The 23,307-nt window shown below is 51.5% G+C and overlaps 9 protein-coding genes across 9 annotated transcripts; 4 read left to right on the top strand and 5 right to left on the bottom strand.

Moving 5' to 3' along the window:
- Positions 1 to 2,621: 2,621 nt before the first annotated feature.
- STEHIDRAFT_50118 (uncharacterized protein) lies at positions 2,622 to 3,195 on the top strand (the record flags this gene model as incomplete). Its single annotated transcript, XM_007299336.1, has 3 exons — positions 2,622 to 2,831; positions 2,996 to 3,047; positions 3,101 to 3,195. 3 exons carry the CDS (start codon positions 2,622 to 2,624, stop codon positions 3,193 to 3,195), a joined length of 357 nt encoding a protein of 118 aa, XP_007299398.1.
- Positions 3,196 to 3,622: 427 nt separating this feature from the next.
- Positions 3,623 to 4,069, top strand: STEHIDRAFT_34624 (uncharacterized protein; the record flags this gene model as incomplete). The annotated part of the gene is made up of 2 exons (XM_007299162.1): positions 3,623 to 3,975; positions 4,036 to 4,069. Coding segments are annotated over 2 exons (387 nt in total), but the record flags the coding sequence as incomplete, so codon positions are not given.
- A 348-nt stretch (positions 4,070 to 4,417) lies between these two features.
- On the bottom strand, positions 4,418 to 5,873 carry STEHIDRAFT_127938 (aromatic compound dioxygenase; the record flags this gene model as incomplete). Its single annotated transcript, XM_007299698.1, has 6 exons — positions 4,418 to 4,618; positions 4,686 to 4,886; positions 4,957 to 5,156; positions 5,217 to 5,378; positions 5,436 to 5,582; positions 5,639 to 5,873. 6 exons carry the CDS (start codon positions 5,871 to 5,873, stop codon positions 4,418 to 4,420), a joined length of 1,146 nt encoding a protein of 381 aa, XP_007299760.1.
- Positions 5,874 to 6,901: 1,028 nt separating this feature from the next.
- Positions 6,902 to 8,725, bottom strand: STEHIDRAFT_118110 (uncharacterized protein). The gene is made up of 3 exons (XM_007299697.1): positions 8,400 to 8,725; positions 7,258 to 8,326; positions 6,902 to 7,204 (listed from the first exon to the last, which is right to left on the bottom strand). The coding sequence occupies exons 1-3, from the start codon at positions 8,657 to 8,659 to the stop codon at positions 7,160 to 7,162; spliced, it is 1,374 nt and encodes a 457-aa protein (XP_007299759.1). The 5' UTR covers positions 8,660 to 8,725; the 3' UTR covers positions 6,902 to 7,159.
- Positions 8,726 to 9,104: 379 nt separating this feature from the next.
- Positions 9,105 to 11,201, top strand: STEHIDRAFT_165359 (uncharacterized protein; the record flags this gene model as incomplete). Its single annotated transcript, XM_007299696.1, has 11 exons — positions 9,105 to 9,474; positions 9,542 to 9,667; positions 9,754 to 9,900; positions 9,969 to 10,125; positions 10,187 to 10,226; positions 10,297 to 10,359; positions 10,425 to 10,443; positions 10,497 to 10,685; positions 10,760 to 10,821; positions 10,897 to 10,975; positions 11,056 to 11,201. Exons 2-11 carry the CDS (start codon positions 9,640 to 9,642, stop codon positions 11,199 to 11,201), a joined length of 930 nt encoding a protein of 309 aa, XP_007299758.1. The 5' UTR covers positions 9,105 to 9,474; positions 9,542 to 9,639.
- A 131-nt stretch (positions 11,202 to 11,332) lies between these two features.
- STEHIDRAFT_136826 (uncharacterized protein) lies at positions 11,333 to 13,899 on the bottom strand (the record flags this gene model as incomplete). The annotated part of the gene is made up of 3 exons (XM_007299695.1): positions 11,333 to 12,484; positions 12,553 to 12,920; positions 12,973 to 13,899. The coding sequence occupies 3 exons, from the start codon at positions 13,897 to 13,899 to the stop codon at positions 11,551 to 11,553; spliced, it is 2,229 nt and encodes a 742-aa protein (XP_007299757.1). The 3' UTR covers positions 11,333 to 11,550.
- Positions 13,900 to 14,084: 185 nt separating this feature from the next.
- Positions 14,085 to 16,030, top strand: STEHIDRAFT_136825 (uncharacterized protein; the record flags this gene model as incomplete). The annotated part of the gene is made up of 5 exons (XM_007299694.1): positions 14,085 to 14,186; positions 14,329 to 14,379; positions 14,453 to 14,862; positions 14,918 to 15,185; positions 15,249 to 16,030. 5 exons carry the CDS (start codon positions 14,085 to 14,087, stop codon positions 15,972 to 15,974), a joined length of 1,557 nt encoding a protein of 518 aa, XP_007299756.1. The 3' UTR covers positions 15,975 to 16,030.
- Positions 16,031 to 16,242: 212 nt separating this feature from the next.
- Positions 16,243 to 18,202, bottom strand: STEHIDRAFT_72557 (Brix-domain-containing protein). Its single transcript, XM_007299373.1, has 6 exons — positions 18,137 to 18,202; positions 18,009 to 18,069; positions 17,826 to 17,958; positions 17,519 to 17,755; positions 16,572 to 17,452; positions 16,243 to 16,496 (listed from the first exon to the last, which is right to left on the bottom strand). The coding sequence occupies exons 2-5, from the start codon at positions 18,020 to 18,022 to the stop codon at positions 16,796 to 16,798; spliced, it is 1,041 nt and encodes a 346-aa protein (XP_007299435.1). The 5' UTR covers positions 18,023 to 18,069; positions 18,137 to 18,202; the 3' UTR covers positions 16,243 to 16,496; positions 16,572 to 16,795.
- A 162-nt stretch (positions 18,203 to 18,364) lies between these two features.
- STEHIDRAFT_72555 (peroxysomal citrate synthase) lies at positions 18,365 to 23,074 on the bottom strand. The gene is made up of 20 exons (XM_007299372.1): positions 22,882 to 23,074; positions 22,647 to 22,819; positions 22,570 to 22,582; positions 22,332 to 22,499; positions 22,162 to 22,247; positions 22,009 to 22,102; positions 21,875 to 21,943; positions 21,639 to 21,809; positions 21,556 to 21,576; positions 21,484 to 21,497; positions 21,373 to 21,418; positions 21,243 to 21,314; positions 21,177 to 21,189; positions 21,063 to 21,115; positions 20,889 to 20,994; positions 20,729 to 20,753; positions 20,592 to 20,665; positions 20,475 to 20,519; positions 20,311 to 20,408; positions 18,365 to 20,212 (listed from the first exon to the last, which is right to left on the bottom strand). Exons 1-20 carry the CDS (start codon positions 22,956 to 22,958, stop codon positions 20,161 to 20,163), a joined length of 1,470 nt encoding a protein of 489 aa, XP_007299434.1. The 5' UTR covers positions 22,959 to 23,074; the 3' UTR covers positions 18,365 to 20,160.
- Between the last annotated feature and the right edge of the window lie 233 nt (positions 23,075 to 23,307).

The raw sequence follows: 23,307 nt of genomic DNA, 5'->3' as shown, positions 1-23,307 counted from the left end.
CACAGACAGATGGGGAAGCCGAAGAATCCTCTCTGACACCTTCGCAAATATATTCTCCTACATACGAAATGCAGATGATTCGACAGATGGAGGAGGATGACGTTCAAGATGATCATTCTCTCACAGAAGAAGTGAGTGAAAGCGACATAGATTCAGACTCACCGTCCGAGGTACGCCGCACGAGAATTCTCCGGGTCGTGTTTCTTATTTTCAACGGTCTGTCCATCCTAGTACGGTGACCAGTCTGATGGTGGCTCTTCGGGGAACGAAGTGTTTTCCTCAATAGGACACTCTATGGCATCTTTCCATGGTCATGGTCTCAGCAATGTCGTTCGTAGCAATGGGTCCGAAAACTTGAACCTCAGGCCCCTTGTTGATTATGAGTCAGATGAAGAAGACGGGGAATATGATTCGACAGAGCATGACCTAAATGCGCATACAGCATCCTCGCCGCCCCCTTCACCAGACTCAGGATCGGCAGCGCTCCATCCTCCGCCAATCTCGCCAACATTTTTCTTACCGTTCTCCCTCCCCATTGTCGCAGACGATCGCGACGAAAGCGGTTCGTATGCAGTACAAGAGCTTGCTGCAGAAAGTGGACCAGAAGACGATTCCGAACTTGCATCGCCCTCCATTCCCAGCATCATGGGCCTTGTCGTCTGCCCTTTCGACAGCCCTACTGCCGTTTTTGTTTCCTCGAACACCCCGTCCTTGTATAGCATACCTCTCTTTCCTGATAACGGTGGATTACAGAGCAGATTTGGTTACATTCTAGATGATGAGACTTCCGCGGATACACGTAGGGCCAGCATGTTAATCCTTAGTCTGAAGTACTAACATCCCTTTCCGGTATCGCCTTTCATTATATCAGGTGGCCACATAGCCGACGGAGACGCATCCTCGGACGGCTTGCAGGGCGCAGATACAACTACGACACACACTGGCAACGAAACGTCCGAGATCAATACGCCGGCATCGGCCCTCCACACCTCCCCCGACATCCCCACAGAGCAGACGGAGGCTGAACCTTTGGGCGCCAAAAAGGGTCGCAATAAAGCCAAACCTGACCCCGACACTAGTCAGTCTGTACCATCTGCGCAAGATACACCTGCTATCCAACCACCATCGAATCCATCGTCATCTTCAAGCCCCGACATGATACAGCCTGTACAATCTGCGCAAGATACACCTGCTATCCAACCACCACCAATGAATCCGTCGCCACCTTCATTTCCGGATAACCCAGAAACGCAATCCCACAGTCCTCTTCAGACATCAGCCATACTTGCCTCAGCACAAACACAGGATCCTACAGGAGATGCGGAATCTTCTGCATCAAACCCCGACGTAGGAAGAACCCATCTCAATATCCCACCAAATCTTCACTTACAAGATGAATCGGACAGGCAGAAAAACTTTCGAAGAGGCAACAAAAACGTCAACGCCAACGCATCAACGCTCTCGCCGCTGAACATCAATCTCAGTGTCCTTGATACTGGCCGGTCGCTCCTGCAAGAGATTTTGCAATCACCTGTTTTCACTCGCCATACCATCCCACCACCGATTAATATACCCTCCGACCATGTTCGAATGGCTTCATCACCAGAGAAGCGCCACACTCTTTTTATTAATAGCTCTCCTGTGGCTCTACGCGCAGACTTTACAAGAAGTTTGCCCGGCTCGGCGACTCGCAGGACATTGTTCCCCATCGACGATTCCACACGGGGTTACGACATATTCAGTTCACAAGACGCTCCTTCACGCACCTCTCGCACTCGACGAGAAGATTCTCAGGCTCAGGCTCCAGCGGAAGGGAGGGGGAATCCGGTGGCGTGGGCGTCCTCCAGCAGACATCATCGCCGCGTGTCCATCGATAACTCCGCCCTCGTAGGGTCTACGTCTAGAAGCTCTGTAGATCCTCCAAATCTGGCCCCGTACGGTGGAATCGCTGGCCAAGGAGAGGATGTTTCTTTAGATCCTAGTATGCGAGCTCCTTCGCCTGCGCTTGGAGAGACAGATCCCCACGGTGCCCTTTCGGTACGCTTGCTTGGACTTGACTTCAATTGTCGGAAATGACATTCACAACACCTTTGCTTTAGTCTCCTTAGTTCGTGAATTTGTCTCTCGAATGCGCAGATGTGGCAGGTCCGTGTAAATGTCTTATCCACTACGTCACAATATTCTCTATTTAGTGAGACCTCGTGGACAGATCATCTGATGTCAGTATAAATCTAGGCATCCCCCTCGTTTCCTCTTGACAAGGACTTCACGTTGTGCATCCCGACTTGTAATCTCTCGCTTTATGCATCAATTATGCTCTCACCAGTTATCTTAATCTTGACTTCTACGGCTCTCCTATGTACAAGTACTACTCGAATGAACGGAAGGTTTTCACCATGACCTGTTGAGCGTCCCGAACACCATTCCAAGAACAGAGAACAATCATTCTGTGCTGAGCTCGTGACCGATATCCGGCCCATAGCCTGAACTCACCTGCCTCAGTCGACGGACCGCCTTGGGACCTTAGCTCTGCCCTTTATAGTGAGCCTCTCTCTTGTTGACCTTGCAGTCTTAATTCTACCTGTAACGTCCTTCGATTCCTCAGGACTAGGGCGCAGATCATGGCATACCTCAGGCTTGGGACTGCTTCTGAATATTTCATTCTTGTCGCGGCCGCTGTGGCGCGGTTCGCTTTCGCCAGCCCTGATCGCAATGACGGCGTCCATCTCGCTGTTCACCCTCAATGTGGGACTCTTGGTGGGAATTTCACCGATGTGAATGCGGGTATAGACCTGTCAGCAATTCGCACCATCGTCACATTCGGAGTGAGCGTCTATGCTCTATCTTCTGCTACTTTTTTTTAGAGAAACAAAACAAGTCGCTCATGGTCGTATGTGTCTTGCCTAAAAGGATAGCTACACTGACGGAGGTCATAGACGATTTCTCTGGGCTCCGTGTCATGCAGTACAACTGATAACTTACCACAGGAGTCGAGAACGGCTCTGCACTTCTACCACCGGTGGTCATTCCTCCTGACCCTCATGCCGGTAAGTTCTTTTTATGTGGCATGCCGTACGGCGATTCTGATACCATGGTGCAGGGAATAGACAGACGAACGGGCCGGTTTGGATAGAGGACTTAGCTCGCGACATCAACGCCACACTATCAGACTATGCGGTAAACAGACGTTTCTAGCTTTTCTCAGCATTTTCACATCTAAGCACGACATGACCAGGTGGCAGGGGCAGTGGTAGACATAGCCTTGTTTAATTCAAGTCTAGCTGCAGACAGCTCTCACGACTTCCTTCAGCAGGGTCAGTCTTAGCTCCCTTGCATCGTTGATCCGACCTTTCTCATGTCACAGAAATGTCGTCGGATAGTGTCGCTATTCCTGAGTCAAGGACACACGTTCGATCCGAGAACAACTCTCTATACAGTCTTCTTCGGCATAAAGTGAGCGGTTTTACTCTCAAGCTTTCTCTTTGTGAAGTCTCACCCAATATAAAGTGATTGGACAAATGCGAAATCTTTGGGTATGGACCAAATGTAAATTCCTCGCCACATCGTAGGCTACTGACACGGAATCCTCGCAGCCAACGGAGACGATCTTCTTCTTGAAGACGCCCAAGTTCTCCTTCAGCAGATACAACTTCTCGCTAGCCCGCCCACCAACGCCCGCTCCTTCCTGGTCACTGACGTCTACGGCCGTGGAGCGCACACTGCAGGCGGCGAAGCTTGGAAACAATCCCTCTTCGATGGGCTCAGCGCATTCAATCAAGGGATCAACTCAACGGCTCCGTTGAACGTCGCCTTCGGTGATCTTTCTCGTATTTGGGATGGAGTGCTAGGCACAGACCCTGGGTACGAGGCCTTCGGATACACGAGCAACGGGTCCTGTATCCCGGGTGCAGCTACCGCGAACTCGACAGACGGGGAATGTGCAGATCCCAGCCATACATTCTATTGGATTCACGGGTAGGTGTATCGATTGACTCCCGAGAGAACCCCGTTCAACTCATACGTCTCTATGCATAGGCATCCGAGTAAGGAGACCCATCGCATTATGGCCGTAAGCCTCAAGCCTCTGACCCCATCTATAGATAAAGAGCTGATAAATGCCTCACTTCATAGGATTATGTTGAGGAAGTGTTGATAATGTGTAGCGTATGAAACACGAGAAGTGCTTTGTGCTCTATTTGGATCTGCCGAAGCTTCATGAGCCTCTCGATGGGTTGTACTCATTATGGAGTATTGAATGCATTATATCAATTGTGACAGCCGATAATTCGGAAAGATCAGACTTATGGCCAGACGCCCCATATATTACGGTAATAATGACAGGAGTGGTGAAAGACCGGAGGTGTCGGAAAGGATAAATAAATAATGTCAATTGTCAGCGCACCCTCTGTCCAGGCCTCTAACTTGAGGAAGTCGCGGAAGGGGTAGAACCAGACAGGGAGCCACTAGGGGGCACGCCCGTTGCGGAGCCAGAGGGCGCACTGCCTCCACCACCCATGCCAGAGCCGCTGTTGGAGTTCGCAACTCCGCCAGTTTCGTAGTAGTCCGCAGACGGGGTGACTGTGTAGGCAGCAGTGGTGTCGATACCGATGGAGGTCCACTGATGAAATAGGCATGATCAGTCATTAGCGGTGTGTACGCGCATGAGTGGACAGGAGACGACGTACAGCGAAGACACCGTCTGACAGCGAGTCACCGAGGAGAACATACTCGACAACAGGGTCGATGTCATCAGCCTCCTCCGACAAGATGCTGTCGTCAGCGTTCTCGGTGAGGTCTTGGGTGTTCGTCGAGTAGGGGGACGTTGCCTCGACCTCAGAGATGAGGTCCTGATCGAAGAAGAGCTGACCGACATGGGAGACAGTGTTCTAAGGGAGTGTTTGTCAGAGAATGTACGTTCAGACGTTGGTTTTCCTTGAGCTACGAAAGGTGACTGACCTCCACGTAAGTACCGTTGTCGTAGACCGAGGCATTGGTCTGGTGGGCGATAAGATGAATGTGGGTTGCACGAGAGGTGTAATGGCCTGGGAAGATCGTGAGCCACTGCGCAACGCCGTCCTCATTGGTTTGTTGGATGCCACGAATGAAGGTAGTGTTGATGTTAGAAGCGTCGGTGGATTCGCCATTGCCGCTAGCAACTATAATAATGGATCAATTACTGCCCTTCATACAGAAGGTCAGACAAATGTGATGCTTACCAATTCCAGAATAAACACCGGTAGCGTTGGCAGACCAGATATCGATGTAGATATCGGGGACGGGCTCGCAAGTCGAGACGTCGATAAGTTCAATGTCGAGGTAGGTGGGAATGCCCTCCTGGTCCTCGCGAATGTCGTAGCGGACATACTCGCCGTCGACATCTGATGAAATCCGTCAGAAAATGTTTTCTCATGAGGAGAACTTTGTCGATAACTCACAGTAGGGACCCTGGGTCACTTCAGGGGCGAGGACGCAGGAGCTGTCCGTGTCGAAAAGCGTGGCAGCGTCGGTGTTGTTCGTGACACCAGTCAGGTTCGACTTGTGGTCGGTGGCAAGGACGGTGGCCAGATCGCGCTTGAAAGGGCCTGTCAAGGTGGCGTTGTGTGAGTCGAAGTCGTGTGATGAAGTAGGAAACACAAACCGGTAGAAAGTCCGCGGGCCTTGCGAATGCTGTCGGCGTAGGCCTGGCGGCGAGCCATGGATCGAACAGCAACACCGTCGCGTTTCCTGAGCTGTGATTGACAGTCCCCAAGCGAGCGCCTTGCGCGGCGTTGGAACTCGAGTTCAGAAGGGGAGTGAACGGAAGGATGGGCAAGGGCGGAGCCGGCCACCGCGGCGACGGTAAGAGTGGAGAAAAGTGTAGAGAGCTGGACCATTGTGGCGAGGATGAGGGGATCGTTAAAGTCAAAGGGAGCGTTGACAAGAGAGAAAAGAGATGTGTTTACTTTCCATACTGTTTAGCTGGTCTTTTGTAAGTGCAGGATCGACGCTGGAGCCCTCTGTAAAAACCGCAGCAATATCCGCCAAGTAAACCAGTGAAAGGACCGCGACAGCGGCGCAGTCAACAGGGGGATGAATTCGAACATTCATCGTAGGCTCGCAATGCGAAGACATCAAGGCGATATCCCCAGATGATCTCGCTCGCGCAATTGCCGCACCCTGGTCGGCCAATACAGAGGATTTCATTGGTCAGAAACGTACGGTGAAGATCAGCACGAAACGTGCTTGTATGGAGCCGCAGTAAATTTGCTGAACGATCTCTATGCGTCAGGCAGCAGTGAGGCTTGGCACTGCTATCACTGGCCATCGTTCGAGCGTCATCGTGCTACAGTATCGGGTCAACTTTTATGTTGTCCTCGTACTGGCCAACCGCAGGCGCCCCATTACTTTCGCAGACCCTTTGTACAAGCCCTGCCTATTACGCTAACAAGGGACAGAGGCACGGCCTAGGCGACCAAGGCGAAATCTAGATGATCCATACGGAGTACAGCGGTTTCAGGTGCAACGAGACTTTAGCCAGAAGCAAGCCAGAAGCTCGAGAAAGATGGTGTCCGGCTAGTAGTCCTGGACGACTGAATGTACTACTAGCCTAAGCACCCGGACTCATGGCAAGACGGTGGCAATGCGGAGGTCCATACAGCATTTTATACAGAGTGGCGGTTAAGATTCCACGATTGGGAGCGAGGTCATGGGCAGTGCTTGTGATGATATATGGGCAGAAGATGGTTGAATGATGAAGACGTTCAAGGACGTTGACCGCTCGAAAGATTTCCAATTTTCTCCCAAATACGGCGGCGAGATTCGGAACTGTAACGCCACGCGAGCGATCGTCGCTGTGGCGCTATGTCATGTGTGGCCCAGAAGAGGAGCACTACCACCGTACTACGAGGAACTAAGTATGGGAGGGAACCATGGGAGCTACGTATGAATTGTAGCGTACATGCAGTGTCTATATATTACACGATTTAAAACCAAAGCAGGAGGAAGAAGAAAAGAGAATAAGTAAATATTACAAGAATACGAGGAACAGCGGGTTCATCCTATGAGTCCTATATGTACTTTGTACACCAAATCGTACACGCAAAATAAACGGATAGACTCGTACAAGTATGCTGAATTTAAAGTACATGTAGATTTTATTGTAGAGGGCCAACCACAAAGTTCAAGTGCTTGGAGATTCAGCAGTCTTCGCCGTCTGAGGCTTCGCCTGAAAGGACAAGGGTAAGAATCTAGAACGATCAACGAGCAGCCCATACTAACCTTTCCGCCCTTTGTTCTCCTACTCCCTGTCCTCCTTGGCCTCCGCTTTGGTGCAGGCTTAGAAGCTACCGTGCTCGCTTGGGGGTCTGTTGTTTTCCTCGCATTCGCGGGCTTCTTCGGCTCCTGCTCCTTCTTCGGTTCACCTATCTTTTCCACCTCGGGAGCCCTCTTCACCTCTGCCTTCTTCGTCTCCGCCTTCTTCGAGCCCGACTCCTCTTTCGCGCCTGTCTTCTCCGTCTCGATGGCTGTTGTCTGCTCCCTCGCCTTTGAAGCCTTCGCCCTCGCCCTCGTCCTCTTCGGATTTGGCGACGTCTTCGAGCCGGATGCTTTCGATGCCTTCGCCTCACCCTTCGGGGATTTCGTAACCTTGGTTTCTGGCAGAGCTTTTGAAGGGTCAGACTCTGCCTGAGTCGCCTTCTGCTCGTCGACAACCTTGCCCTTGGCAGCCTGTTTAGGTTTCCTGTACTTCCTTCCTCTCGTTTTCTTTGGAACTGTACTCGGCGTCGCAGGCGTCTGGCTGGTCTCAATATTCTCTTTGGCTTCCAGAACCTCAACATGCTCAACATGCTCCACCTGCACCAACGGTTCCGGGGGAGGAGACGGAGGTTCAGGCACCTTCATGACGGCGTCGAAAACTTGAGGAGCCACGGCGCTTTCTACTGTCTCCCTGTTGATATTCGTACGAAGGCGGCCAGCTGACGGGATTATATCTGAACGTTGTCGAGCGGGTGGCATATCCCAGATATTGGACACGTCAAGGCACAAAGGGAAGACGGTGGATTCCGAGGATGCGGCGTCGGCGTCGATGAACAGTAGCAGGTCCCGCACCGTTTCCTCGTCCGACTTGGGTTCCGAGCCATCTTTACTCGAGGAAGATTGAGCGGCGTCGGAATGGGTGGTATCGGACGAAGTGGAGGACGGTTTTGTGGGGCCCGCACCCGGCTTGTGACGGGAATGTGAAGTCGAGGGCACTGGGAAGTAGAACATGCCATTGCGCTCGATAACGCCTGGAGGTAGCTGGGACTGCTGTTGCTCGAGTAGACTTTCCACACAAGAATCTTCGGAGTGACTTGATACATAGACGTGGCGTTAGCACGGTCGTCTCTCAATTTCTCCTCGGCCACAACTGATAATGGACGTACTCAGAATCACTTTGTTCACAAAGCTGCCGTTGTGGAGTTCTCGGAGGACGTAGTCTGGGACTATCGTGACCGTGATTAACGAGGGGTTTGGGAGGTAGAGGATGGTTTAATTTGAGCATTGGTTTACTGGTCGCCACAGCTGTCGAGCTTGGAAGCCATCGCGAGTTGTAAGACGGAGGCAACCAAGGAGCATTCGAGGTTGGCCAGAACATGGGTAAGAATGCGGAGGCATACAGGGAGGAGATGGAGGGGGAATTCATCGAAGGCGATATGTGTAGAGGAAAGGGAGAGGTCTTCTGGTCAGAGTTTAGCAACAAGTGTTCAGCCTCCGAGGGCTCGTGATAAGCACAACTTGGGGGTAAGTATGGATAGTTGTAGTTGAGTGTTTGAGAGCGAGTGAAGGCTGGTAAGGTCTGGGTGGAGCAAGACGGAGAAGACACGAATTGGTATTCGTTGATGTTGGACATCAGCAGGGCACCGTTTGATAGAAGGGCCACCTAGCCGGAAATGACGAGATAGCATACTGCTGCCGTGAGAACATGTGGTCACAATTGTGGCGCCCCGCGTCAGTCGCAAAGTTCCGGCTTGTCCTCGAACCTTCTCGATCTCTTCCCCATTTGCTTCTTGTCAGTCCTTGTTCTGCTCACGAGCCACACCACAGTAAGGATGACCCTTCGTCCCTTCTGTTATGTTTCTCATAGAAAGACAATGCGAGTGTGTGAGCCATGGAGTATTATGCCTCATGTTCACTATTGCCAAATAACAACGCTATCCTCTTCGCCGTCATTATCTCACCAACATTGAACAGGTGCGCCGCTCAGCAGGCTGTGGGTCAAGTACTGCTTATCGCCACCAATTCGCACCATACAATGGTACAAAACAAAAACTTGGGAATGCACTCGGAATACCGCTTTGGGTCGGTCGGGTTGACGCGGACAATCCTGGGTTTTTGTTCTCTTCTGAGGCTCGTCCCATGCTCGCTGACGGTACATCGTTCGCGCTTGTTTAGTGACTCCTTTCGGAGGTGCTAGTGTATCAAGATACATCATGCTATCGGCCGTGCTATCATCCTAAGGTTCGACTATACCGTGCTCGTCTAGCTTCTGACCGTTCCTCGCCGATGAACTTTCTCATTCAAAAAGAGTACAAAGACTCATGAAGAACATGTATATATATTGGGTCTTTCGACTCCCTCTCTCTCGTACTCCCCCTGCACGCCGTAGCTCCCTCCACCATAATCATGTCTTCCCAACGTATATTTCTCCTAGGTACGTTGGGTCCGAGCTATTGATCCTTCTTGCGCAAGACCTTCCTGAGCATCACGTCGTGGCCCTTGTCCGTAACGCTACCCCAGAACGTATAGACTCACTCAAGGCTATACATCCAAACATCAGCGTTGTGGAGGGAACCTTGGAGGACGCAGAAGTCATCGAGAAGGAAAGCGAAATCGCAGATATCATCATCAACACAGCGAGCTCTGATCACTGGCCTAGCGTCAAAGGTGCGCCACCACACTCCACATCCCCTTCAAGTTCGACTCGGGTGATAAATACGCTAATGAATTTATAGCAACTCTCGAGGGCCTGAAGAAAAACTCTGCCAAACACCCGGGGAAACCACCACTTTACATCCACGTGTCGGGATGCGGTGTTATAGCCGACAGTGCGCGAGGAGAGCCAGTCGAGCACGTACCAGAGTATTCGGATATAGGATTTGACTTGAAGAAGTATGTGTGTCATATGCATCGCTCGAGGTTTCCTGTCCGCGCTTTGCTCAAGGTTTGGCAGGTGTCCGCCCCATAACTCCCATCTCGAATGTGATATCCCCGTACGTTTCGTCCCATACTTATACACGGAATGTTGGAATTGCAGGTTTACCATCTACCAACTTCTCTCAGATTGTGGAAGCCGGGACACGTGAAGAACATAGGATACGGTCGATCATCGTACACCCTGCGCAGGCATGTCCTACCCTGTCCTTATGTTACCAACTATTCGGTGTTCTCACATCTGACGTTCTCTGAAGGTCTACGGTGTGGGTGCAGGTATGGTCATACCAGCTTCTTCCGTAGTCAACCTTCGAATGGATCATACACAGGTATTCAGAAAAACACCCTATGGCTTCGCATATTCATCAAGATGGCCAAGGACGTAGGATACGCGGGCACATGGGGCCCCGGTGCTAATTCGATGAATAATATACATGTCAAGGATGTGGCCTCCTCTCTATTATTCGTTCTCAAAGCTGCACTTGAAGGCAAGGCAGACGAAGGCGCTGAAGGTCACTGTGGGTTTACCTTTCTGTCTTTCGTATTCATCCTGGCCACTGCTCGATATCGTTTTGAATCTTGATATCAACAGATTTCGCCTCGACCATGGCGCCCAAGATTTCTTATGCTGAGTGGACGAAAGTGATGGGTGATGTACGGCATTCTTCGAGTTCACGTCACATTCCCTACTCGAGCCTGAGATTCCACCACTCATCCCCTTGCTCCTAGATCATGTACGAGAAAGGCCTCCTCAAAGAACCCGGCACTCGTCCCATGCCCAGCGAAGTCGTCGACCCGCTTGGAAATTGTGCGTCCATTATTCCGTCGTTTGCTCTCCCTCTGATGTTGACAGTGAACATATAATAATATAATTTGACCTTGCGTAAGATGGCTGGTCCCTGTTGGGCAGCAACCAGTTTTCGAAGCCTGAAAGGCTCGCTCGACTCGGTTGGACTCCAGTCCACACAGACAGGATATCGTTGATGGAGTCTTTGCCGGACATGATTGAGGTCGCGCTGGCGGAGACAAAGTAAAGAACGTTGTACTTTTTGTAACTATGTCGCGTCGGCGGAGATCTTTGAGTCGCAATTCCAACAGGAGACGCCGTCAGGCTGACATGTCACGACATTCATGAGCTTTGCAGCAAGCAATGTAACGATATGGTAAAACTTGCGTTAAATTGTACAAACGATCCAAACATACAGAACATACAGGATATTACACTGAATATTACAACCGCACTATATATGAGCGCAGGCAGACCAGAACCAGACCATATGTACAACACGAATCAGTAGAAGGAAGGGGAGTATACAACAGCGAAGCCATTGCACTAAATAGTCCAAGCAGAACGCACATAAAAGCAAAACGAGTGACCTGAATCTACAACCCCGCACGACCCTTCCTCATCTTCCTCATCATCCGCCTCTCCCTCCTTCTCTCTTTCCTCTCCATCCCCTTCTGCAAGTTCTGATCATACGCAGTCTTCATATCCGCCCGAATCTTATCCTTCATCGCCCTAGCCTTAGACCTAGCCTGACCAAACCTGCCCAACGCCTGCTCGCTAGCTTCCATCAACATCTTCTCTCCCTTCTCCTTGATCAACCTCGCCGTGCCCTGAGCGCGCCGATTGCGTTTCTGAAACTCCTCCCTCAAGCCAACCGTGACGTCCCTCGAGACCCGCCACGCCGAGGCAGTCTGCCTGTTCAAGACCTGGATCAACTCATCCAAAGCGTCCATCAACTCCTTCATATCCGTACGAATAACGTGGGAGAATGCCTTCGCGTTGAGGAGGTCCCACAGAGAGTCCGTGAGGCGCGGTGCGAGGGCGTAGATAGACGCAGCGGGAGTCGGCTCGGTTGCTCTCGGCGTAACGGAGCTCTGCTCGGGGCTGGAAAAGATCGAGAGGGCCTTGGATCCTGCAGAGCCCGTGAGGGAGAGAGCGGAAGTGATGGGCCTGGTCATGAGAGATTTGTTGTCGACCTTCAACTTATCGGTCCTGGGCATATCGCTCTTGACGACGGCGGCGGTACCCGAGGTAGTTGGGCTGCGGGCACTGGGCTGGGCAGCTGAGGCGGTGGAAACACTGGCAGGAACAGGGCTGAAGACAGCCAGCGCGATGTCTCTGAAAGAGGATGGGCTGGGTGCGAGAGGAATGGACGAGGTGATAGTGAGGGGGATGGAACGGTTTGCGGCGTTGCTAAACACGCCGACGCTCATGGTCTGCGAGTGCTTCTCGACCGGCGATAACACTTGTATCGGAACGGGAGACGTGCAGGTGACAATGCAACCGATAACGATGGATAAGATCGCAAGACTAGACGTAGCGATAGCCGATGTTAGCATGACTTGCAATCAGACGTATCAGAAAAGAGAGACACATACATGGCGACCGCAGGGGTAGATGTAAGTCGCTCCTGGAGAGCTCTGATGGCCTTCCTTTCCTGCGACAAAAGCGGGTCGAAACCGCGCACAACCTCCGCTTCATCGAGGGTCTTAAGTTCGTCTTCAGTGATAATAGATGAAGGTCTCTCCGAGTCAATGAGCAGAAGCTTGTCCATGGGAACAGCAAACTCGTTCCAGTGGCGTTCGATGGCAGTACGGTCGAATGCGCGGGATGAGCTCGTGTCATCATCGTTCGAAGAAGTGGTGACGATGGCGGGCAAGTACAGCGTATGCTCAGGAAGAGCAAACACGGAGGCGGGCAGATAAAAGATGGCCAAGGACCTGGCTGACTCGCGCCGCGTACTCGGCTGTTAAAGCTGAAGGTAAGTGAGAAGGGGATCTAGAAGAGAGAAAACATACGTTTAGCTCAACAGGCAGGCCCGTCTTGTCGATGACTGAGACAGCTCGACCCAGAGTTAAATGAGGTGCGTTGCCCTTCGCGTTGAGCCAGTAGATGGAGGTTCGAGGGAGTCGAATCTCGCGCTCAGAGAGAAGGTGACCCGACCCGGATGCGAGTTTGCTGAGGAGAATCTCTACAAGATGCCATTTGTTCGCGGCAGAATGTCCGTATAAAAAGATTTGGAACTCGGTGTCGGGAATATCATCGCCATGCATATCCGGGACCGCGGGTGTGGTAGGTAAACCCGGATCCTGGGAGCACAATGATAATGGGTCGACTTCTGGTTCGTTGTCGTCTAGCGTAAGGGGGTCGGAAGAGGCGGGGGATAGATCCTCAAAAGAGCCCTGCAACTCATCGCGGGAGCTGGTCAAGGGGTCAGGGAAGGAGAGTCTGAGATCGTGGAGACGGCTAGCGCCAGGAGCGTGCGTGGATCCGCTAAGGGAGTTCGAGCGCGAGCTGCTAAGAGTACTCATCATACTCTGGTCCAAGGCCGCCCTCACGAGCTGGTCCTCTTCGGGGTTCGTGACGGTGGGTTCGTCAGTTGGTAGAGACTGGGCGTCACGGATAGGAGAACTAGAGACAGGGACGGAGGGCCCATCCACACCACTCTCGTCGACATCCTCCACGAAACCCTCCCATCCTTCGGCTTCAACATCACCGTCATGAGAGCTCGAGTTGCTACTGATTGATTGTCTCGAAGGAGGACGCCTGAAAGCGTCGTCTCGGTCGCTTTCGATAAGACCGATAGATTCATTGTCGTCGGAGGCACGGCTAGAGATGTCAAGCCAGTCCGAATCAGATATGGAGTCTACCTCGGAGAGGCTGAGGTTGTAACCGCTGTCGATAGCATCGGCAAGCAGACGAGTATCAGGCTGAGTGTTGGCCATGGATGTGGGTGAACGTCAAGAGTGCGTCCGAGTCAAGCATCATGGCTTTATACTTGTATCCGCAGGCGCCCGCATCGATTGTGTCCCGTGCCGGCCTTCCGCAATGCGTCTCTTTCCCTCAGAATGACCTTTGCTGGGTTCCTTCGATAATCAGCCCTTTTGGTCTGCAACCTTTGCCCATGGGCATGAACAGCATCGCCGTTTCCCCACTGGAGACCCTTCCAAATGATATTTTATTCATCATACTCCTCGCTGTCGAATTAACCGATGTCCTTTCACTGAGACAGGTCTGTTCTTGTGCTATCGTGTCCTTATATACCTGACGCTGAACCACAGACCTCCACGTTCTCGTGATGGACGTTCTCAGGTAACTACGTGTAGACCGCCTGTTTTTGATGCAACGTGCTCACATGCACTCCATCCGCGCAGACTTGTCGCCGATTACACACGCTTGGGTCCGACGACTATTTGTGGCACCGGGTAGGTCTGTGCCCCCTGCCCTGATGGTCTATCGATGCAGCAGCTCAACGTATACCATTCATTCGTGTAACAGCTAGTCAGACGGTTTTCCTTGCCACTCGACGCTCCACGCAATGTCGATCTCAGCACTCTGAGTGGCGCAGAGCTACAATCTCTCCTGGTGAAAGCCCTCCGCCTCGATCGTAACTGGCGGAAAACACCTCCACAAATTCGACAATGTCGTTCAATTGTATATGGTGCGGATTCTTCGCGTGTCGATGACATGCAGCTCCTGCCAGGAGGGCGTTGGCTGGCCACCGCCGAACGTGCATTCCCAGGCGGTTTCCGATGCACCATCATGAATATTTGGTCTTTGAAGGATACAGGGCAGTTTCATCGTGCCATTACTTTCAGGATTACCGGCCATTATTATCGATTCTCATGGGCCTACCAGAAGGATGAAAACCATGCTACTATGGCCATAGCCACGGATCATGATCCTCGGTGAGTTTGGTGGCCTGTAGTCCCGTTTGTCTCGACCTGACCGTTTGTCTCCCAGTCACAAAAACATATTACAAATTTACGAGATACCGTTGATAGACGAATTTGAGTCTGACGTACCTCATTTGTCTGCACCACGCTTGAAGAAATCGGTCATGAAACCGCCCGACGCTCGCGGACTCGTCTCCGAAGTTTGCGTTTCCGAAGGCATCGTCGCGATCTCATTCTTCGACCTGGAGGAGAACGATCTTGGATCCGCCCACTATTTCCTAATCGTTGATTCAAAAACGGGATCGGAAAGATTATATCACCCCGTTTTCGTTGAAGTAAGCTTTCCGAATCTGCTTACTTTGTGTTGAAAACTGACACAAAATACCTTCGTTGATCAGCATTATCACCGGTTCAATTTAAGGATCGGTTCCGACTGTATCTTGCTTTTGGGGGCCGTTGGCAGCGAGGTCATCGCTCACATCCTCGATTTATCCGACGATACAACGCAGCCATCTACATCACCTTCAGGATCGGGGCGCCCAGCTGTTATATCCCCAGAGCTCACGCCTCCGGGAGACTTCGTAGTCACCTTGGGTCCCGGTCGTGAATTCATCGTATCCCTCACTCCAAAGCAGCCATCGAACAAGATCCCACACCGCGTCACTTTCCTCTCCTTCAGCGCCCTCTCCCGCGTCGACACAAGCACCGGAGTCGGGCACGCCGCTCGCGTCGCCCTCACCGACCATTCTCCGCGCCACAAATCATCGTCCACCAAATCTCAGCTCTCCGGGCCCTCTGCCCATTCCATCGACAATGTCGAATGGCCATTCACGAACATGACCTCTATCCGTCTACCCCAGATCGGATACCGACGAGCCGTCTGGATCGAGCAGAATTGGATCACGGAGCAGCATCGGTTGATGAAGCTCAGCTGGCCGCTGAAGGAAGAGGAAGGTGGGGCTGAGGACGAGAAGAGCGCGTTTTCGGTTGGGGTGCTGTTGCCGCCGAATACCTCGTTGCCTTTCGTGCCGGAGGGTATCACTTGTATGACGTTTGATGAGACGACGGGGAGGTTGTGTGTAGGGTTGATTACAGGCGATCTATGGGTGCTTGATTATAGTTGATTTATCGTGAAGGTTGTATTAAAATAAGATAGAATACTGTAATACCCAGTGGTCTGAGCAGAGTACGATCGGTAACGAAAATCGTGAAGGAGGTATGTGAAAGAATAGAATTCGCAGGGACCCGTTAGCGGGCAACCTAATCAGGATGCGTCATCACTGGTACTGGATAGCGAGTGTCTAGATCTTACAGACACTCAAAAGTCTCAACACCACCAGTCATGTCCAAAGAACGATTCGTTACAGTGCTTTACTTCGCTGCAGCCAGCACCGCTACCGGGCTAGCCTCCGAGCGCATCACTCTACCCCCTGAGACTGCATCCGATAATCCAATGCGTCTTTCCTCGCTTGCATCACTCTTGACATCTCGACACCCTGATACATCGCTTGGAAAGGTGCTCGAAGGCAGTCAATGGAGTGTTGATGCGGAGATGGTTGAGGATCCTGAGGAGGTGATACTAAAAGGCGGAGAGGAAATCGCGATCATTTGTCCTGTCTCTGGTGGATGACCGTGGTCGTGTTGTGGTAGGTCATTTTCTAGTACCCCTTTCTGGACCACTGGAGGAAGACTATGGCTAGGTACTAATACTTCTCACCCAGTGTGAATCCTGCAAATCGCACTTCATATATATCCCACAATGAAATGTATGCTCGTCAAGACGGTCTACATTGATGCTTCGGCGAGGAAGTCGCATCCGGACAGACATCTGCTGTTGCTATTACTCTCAGGAGTTCCTGTCTCTCAACATCCGAAACCCGAAAAACAAGCAAGCAGGTACACAAGGACAGAGACGAAGACGTTACTCGACAGGTTGACTGTCCATCTACTCCGCTTTCCGTTTCTTCCTGCTTCTCCCCCCATCGTCTGCGCCTCCTTCGTCGTCGTCTTCGTCTTCGCCATCCTCCTCTGTGCCGAAACCCTTCTTCAGACCCTTCATCTTCCTCGTCTGAAGCTTGTTGAGATCTTGTTTCGCCACATGCACCCTTCCTCTCAAATCTCCCATATCGTCCACCTCCAGATTCTTCCTCTTCTTCCCCAAACCCTTTTCCACATCCTGCTTCTTCAGCTTTGGCCTCTTCATCGCCATCTTCCACATCTCCGGGTCTGCGGCCTGATGCCTCCGGAGCGACAGGTCCAATGAAGGGCCCATGGGGACAAGCTCCACTCGCGGGGTACGTACGCCAGAAGCAAGGAGTTTGAGGGTGAAGCATCGGATGTGAACCTTAGGCAGGTTTTTTGTGTCCTCTTGGGAGGCCGTACCCGTCGAGGTGGAGGGTGCAGTAGAAGTTAGGGAAGTGGGGGTAGGAGCGACGGTAACGCTGATGACATGTTCAAGACCGACGAGATGTATCTGGTCGACTTCTTCGCCGTTGAAAAGGTGCATCAGGATAGATTTTAGTTGGATGTAACGGGGGTGGCTATCGAACAATTCCGAGGCAAAGTGCATCATTGGTTTGTGGCCTGGTGTAGATTTTGGTGTCTGTAGATACCCAACGCCATAGGTATTGAGTGAGGAGCATTATCCAAAAAGATACGAAGCACGCACCTTGAACTCGTTCATGCTAACAAATTTCTCCACTCCGACCTCGCACATATCCAAGACTTTCCCGTCGAACGTCCGTACAAGCGTCAAACCATTCGGTCGTTTCTTCGTCGTCTGCCCAACGGCAAACATAGACGCATCGTTCTTGTTGGACCAGAATTCTAGTGATGAGGCATCCTCGAATGGTCGGACTGCGTTTTTCTTGGAGAATGAGATGGCATTCGGGCGTTTGAGTGCCATCTGCAGAAGTAAACGAGAGCGTGTGTATGATTAGGAGGCAAGCTGACGAGTAGGATGGTCGGAAACATACAAGCTCCTTCATAACATTATTGAGTAGGTCGCCGGTATGTGTACCACGAACGAATATTGCGGTGCGTGCATCCTCTACTTCCTTCGGCTCTCGAGCTTCAAAAGCTCGTTTTGAGCGAGCGTTCTTAGGTTTTCTGGATGGAGGTTAGATTAAATAAGTAAAAAATCGTGTAAAGATGCTCACATTACACGCAACATGGCCGGTCGAATGGCGCCGAGTATGGGTGGACGGAGGGAAGAAAACACTGGAGATAATTTGAAAATCCCGGATCAGGCAAAGGCTTCCGAATTCAACAGCGCCAAACAACCCACCGTCTGCCCGAGAGTAAAGACAATAGGTAAGTTATACCCCTTCGGATCAACTGCAGCACTTTTTACTCCAACCTCGAACATAGAGCCAGTTTTCAAAGGAGTTCACGATAATTCTGCAACCCCCAGAGCGCCCCCATAAAATATCACTTCTTTCTCTCAGATCTGCCGGTCTATAACTGTCTGGCCTGGTTGTCTAGAACTCTTCGCCATCTCACTTGCCAGCCTGATACGTAGCAAGAACTTGACTCGACTCGACTCTTTCACACCGTACATCTCTTACACGCGGAAGGACTCAAGCAGAATCATCGTGGCGTCGGGGCCGTCTGGCATCAACGACGCGTGACCCTCGGCTTGTCCAGAGGAAGCCGTTACTGCTCGGCCTCAGGCTTCTGATGACTCCGTGCCATACCTGCCTGAGAGCTTACGCGTTCGACCCTTCTACTGAGGTCGATAGACACATATATTAAACCCATGTTGCCGTATATTATCTCGAAATCGGTCCCCTCAGACGCCCTGTTACCAAAGTGCTAGCTCCATTGATTTCATACCGCCTATATAGTCTTCACCCTCACGTTCACCCCTATCGCATTTCCGTCCAGTAACACGACTATGGCCGCACCCACCCCGTCTAACATCTTCCCCAACATTGCTATCATTGGGGCTGGCCCAGCCGGTCTCACGCTTTCTCGCATCCTTCACCTCTCATCCATCCCCACCACAATCTATGAACTCGACCCCTCGCCTACGCACCGCTTCGAACAAGGCGGGTCCCTCGACCTGCACGAAGATTCGGGGCAGGCAGCCCTCAAAGCGGCCGGATTATACGAGGAGTTCCAGAAAATCATGCGACCCGAGGGTGAAGCGATGAAGATCACAGATGCAACGGGGAAGATATTCTATGAGGAGGTGGCCGACGAAGAACACAGGATTCCAGGTCAGGGGACGAGACCAGAGGTGGATAGAGAGAGGCTGAGGGAGATGTTGTTAAGGTCGATTCCGGAGGAAACTGTCAAGTGGGGACATAAGCTCGCATCGGCCTCGCAGGAAGCAGATGGGACGTACACTTTGACTTTCGAGAATGCGCCTCCGGTCACCAAGGTCGACTTGGTCGTCGGGTCGGATGGCGCATGGTCGAAGGCCCGACCACTCGTCACACAGGTGAAACCTCATTATTCAGGCATATCCTGCCTCGAAGTCCGCCATCGGGAGGTATCGACTCGAAACCCTGCCGTTGCATCCCTCGTCGGCCAAGGGACTTTCGTCGGCCTTCAAGACTCGTACGTCCTCTGTGCTCAACGCAACGGCGACAACTCCATCCGTGTTTACGCTATGCTACCCGTCCCCGAAGATTGGGTATCCACGTGCGGGATAGATTGGAGGGACGCGAAGAAGGTGAAGCAGGAGATGGTGTCGAAGTCTTTCTCAGGGTGGGACGAGACGTTGAAGGCGTTGATCACGGAGGCAGATGACGATACAATCGTTCCGAGGGTGATGTACATGTTTCCACCTAACCACAGCTGGGAAGGGAGGGCAGGCGCGACGTTGTTGGGAGACGCGGCACACTTGATGACGCCGTTTGCTGGCGAGGGTGTCAACCTGGCGATGGCGGATGCGATGATGTTGGCTCAGGAACTCAGGGACGCGCTAAAAGAAGGGGAAAAGGCTTGGAATAAGGAGAAAGTGTGGAAGGCTGTACGGGCCTTCGAGGAAGAGATGTTCACAAGGGCGGGAGGGAAGGCACAGGAAACGTGGGACAATCTGCAGGTGTTCATTCACCCAGAGAGTGCAGCGCAGAGGCTGGCGGACATGTTTAACACGATGATGCATCGGCCGGAGTAGTCAAGCGGAATTTCTTGCCCATATTGTTTTCCCTTTACTTGTAGTTTGCCTACGTGGTAGTCCTTTTCGAATGTTTACTGAAGCTTTGGTCACTATTGCACTCGAGCAAGGACAAATAAGATAGACAACACAACATCATGCACTATCAAGGATCCACATGAATTACTCTCGTCCCGCACCACTCATCAGAGCTTGGTCTTCCCCTTGAATTCCGCCATAGCCGTCCTCTTCGTGATGCTATGCACGCATATATACGGAATACACACATCCCCGTCAATACACCATTTGACTAGAAATATGGGAAGATAGAAAGGGAAGAAGAAACCGGTACTCACCCAGAATGCATCACGGGGGTAGGCGCCTGCTTGGGACCTTCAACCGGCTTTCGCTCCTCAATTGGAACGAAGTCACGCTTGCCTGCCCCGACGTATACCTACAGCAATCGGAAATCAATCAAAGAGCAACAGAAATAACAGGTAACATCTCCTGAACTAAGTACCTGTCGTGGACGCCAGATCTTGACACCACCAGACTGGAGCATCATCTGCAGGAAGGGAACGAAACAGACTTAACACAGAAGTTCCAGTGCGAATTAGGAGATGAGAGGTGTACGGACCTGTCTCCAATGTGCGAGCCAACCCACAACTCGAGGGACAGCAAAAAGTACGGGGAAGAAGTCCAGTGGGAACCCTACAACGATTGGAACATTCAGTCCACGATAGACGCAGAATGAAAGGTGAAGCTATCTCTCACCCATTGCGCGGTAGATCAAGCCACTACAAACCCGTTTATCCATTGTTCAGAGCGATTTTGAGACTCCGGAATTCTGCAGACCACTCACCTCCTACAAAACCCGGGTCCAAATCACTTCGATAAGTGCTTAAAAACAGAAAGACGGTCTTGTCACCACGTACCAGAAATCAACATTAGGGGCTAACTTCCTCTTGACAAAGAACTCGTCTTTGATAGCAGCGTCGTGAAGTGCCATCGCAGTGTCCAAAAGTTCGTCCTTGCCCGTGCTGGTGTGACAGTGTTCGTCAGTATTCCACGAGTGAGATATATCGAGGGCAAGTAGCGTTATATGTACACTTTGAATACTTCGTCCGCGGTCTTGCGTATGATGAACGATCGAGGGTCCGACTGTTTCAGGCTCGTGTCAATAACTACCTTCCGGATTCCCACAAGTAGAAGATGTCCTTACAGTCTTGTAAACCCTACAAGACGACCGTTAGCCCTATGCGAAAGGGATAACGCGAAGTTAACACACCTGTGCCCGAACCCGGACAGGACCTTCTCTCTCCGTTTAACAGACTCGAGGAATGCTGGGACATTTTCTGGACTGGTGAAGAGCAGGAACTCAGTGAAAGACGGCCATAGCTGACGATCATAATTCATACCTGCCGATGGAGATGAGCATCCTGATGACAGCCTCGTTCGCACCACCTAGATAGCACACACGTAAGATCTCAAAGAACGGTGGGTCAATTCCTCGCTCGCAGAGCACGAACCATGGAGAGGCCCGCTGAGAACGACAGCTGTCAGTAAAAGATGCATGGGATAAGGTCAGATTGTGAACGTACTATAGCGAAGCACATCCAGCTCTGTTAATCAATAGTAAGTATCCCAGACAAAGCTATACATGTATCCAAATCGTGTTACTCACGCAATAGCAGAATAGGGATCCACGAGCGAGCTTCCCGTCTGCAACACAGTGGTACATGACGCGTTCAACTCATGGTCTGCGTGCAAGAGGAACAGAACGTCCAGTGCTCTCTCGAGCACAGGTGATGGCCGGTAGTTCTCTTGACCTAAATGGTCCATTTGGTAGAGGAAACTGCGAAGATGATTGACTGAGCACAAACTGGTTGCGGCACAGATTAGAAAGACGAAAGCACATACGAGCCGGTGTAGCTGAGACCGGTGGGAGGAGTCACGAAATCGCGGCCTTGTCGGATTCGGTAGGCCATACTACGAGGATATAACAGAAATCATGAGCAGGTCAGACATGGTGTGCACGATTAGTTGCAGCTTACGCAGCAAGTGTTGTTGCCTTCCCAATGAGCCTGAAGATCTGCTTGTCCATATTCGCGAGTGAGTTATGATCCCCCTTCGTAAACAACGTTTGTCCTATGCGGAATGCATTCAGTACCTCTTCGCAATACGGATTATGGGCAGAGTAGATATACCTTGCAGCGATGGGTTTGCCTCGCTGTAGTATGAGCCCAGATACGAGAATGCACTGGTAAGGATGGCCATTGGATGCGCGTCATAGCTATATGTAAATAAACGAGGAGGTTCAGACTCAACAATTCTCTACCCTTTCGAGTTCGAGATTCAAGAACAGTATCGCACTTACCGGAAAGAGCGGAAGAAGCCCTCGGCATCGGCATGCACAATACTGTGATGCATGATCTCGCTTTCGAAAACTTTGTACTGTTCTCTCGAAGGCAAATGGCCATAGATGAGGAGGTATGAGGTTTCAAGGTGCGAAGAGTGCAATGCTAGCTGTTCGATTGGGTATCCACTATATGGACCGACGAATTTGTCCATATGAGCTAAGGTCAGGGAAACGAACGGACAGTATGGATGCGTACCGGTATCGCAACACTACATGTATCACACGTCGGAGTGAGCTTGGAAACCCACACAATTGCATAGATGTAAGACGTACCTCCAGCATCTCCATCAATATACGTGATCTGACTCTGAATGACCGCAGTATTCAAAAATCCCTTGTCCGCCACCCTCAGCCCCTTTTCCGTCTCGTTCTCTTCGCGTTCTCCTTCCTTCCTCGGTGCAGCAATTGCCTTGAAGGCCGTCGCAGAGATGGTATTATCCACGATTCTTATACACGCAGAGTGATGTCAAGGTCAGACCAGGCGCTCACAGAAACCAAAGACACGCACGGAATATTAAAAGTCTTGCCAGTCCTATTATCCCGGACAGTGAGGCTGTTTGCCTCAGACTCGAGTGAACGGCCCATAGTACTGAGATAGCAGAATCAAGAGGTAGAGGACAAGGTCGAGCGAACAGGTTGTTAAGGTATGAAGCCAGTTGCAGGTGGTAACGAACAAGGGATGCCCATTACCGGAGCACTTTATGTGGAGGGGAGCGCTAGCGGGTCATGCATCATGGATCCGGCGAATGAGACGCGTCTCGATACGAACACATGTGATATGTGCATCCGTTGGCCCGAGTGGCACCCAGCTCGTCCAGTTGGGCACAGTGAGGGCGAGAGGCTTGCAACCAATATTAGTGCATCGTATCGACGAGAACTTCACCTTGAGGGTCACTCATGAAACAAGAACTTGCAGGAGGGCCGAACACGGCAG

Source organism: Stereum hirsutum, assembly GCF_000264905.1.
Source record: "Stereum hirsutum FP-91666 SS1 unplaced genomic scaffold STEHIscaffold_2, whole genome shotgun sequence".
Classification (NCBI taxonomy): domain Eukaryota; kingdom Fungi; phylum Basidiomycota; class Agaricomycetes; order Russulales; family Stereaceae; genus Stereum; species Stereum hirsutum.
The sequence above is the reverse complement of the archived record's forward strand: the minus strand, read 5'-3'. Positions and strand labels throughout refer to the sequence as shown.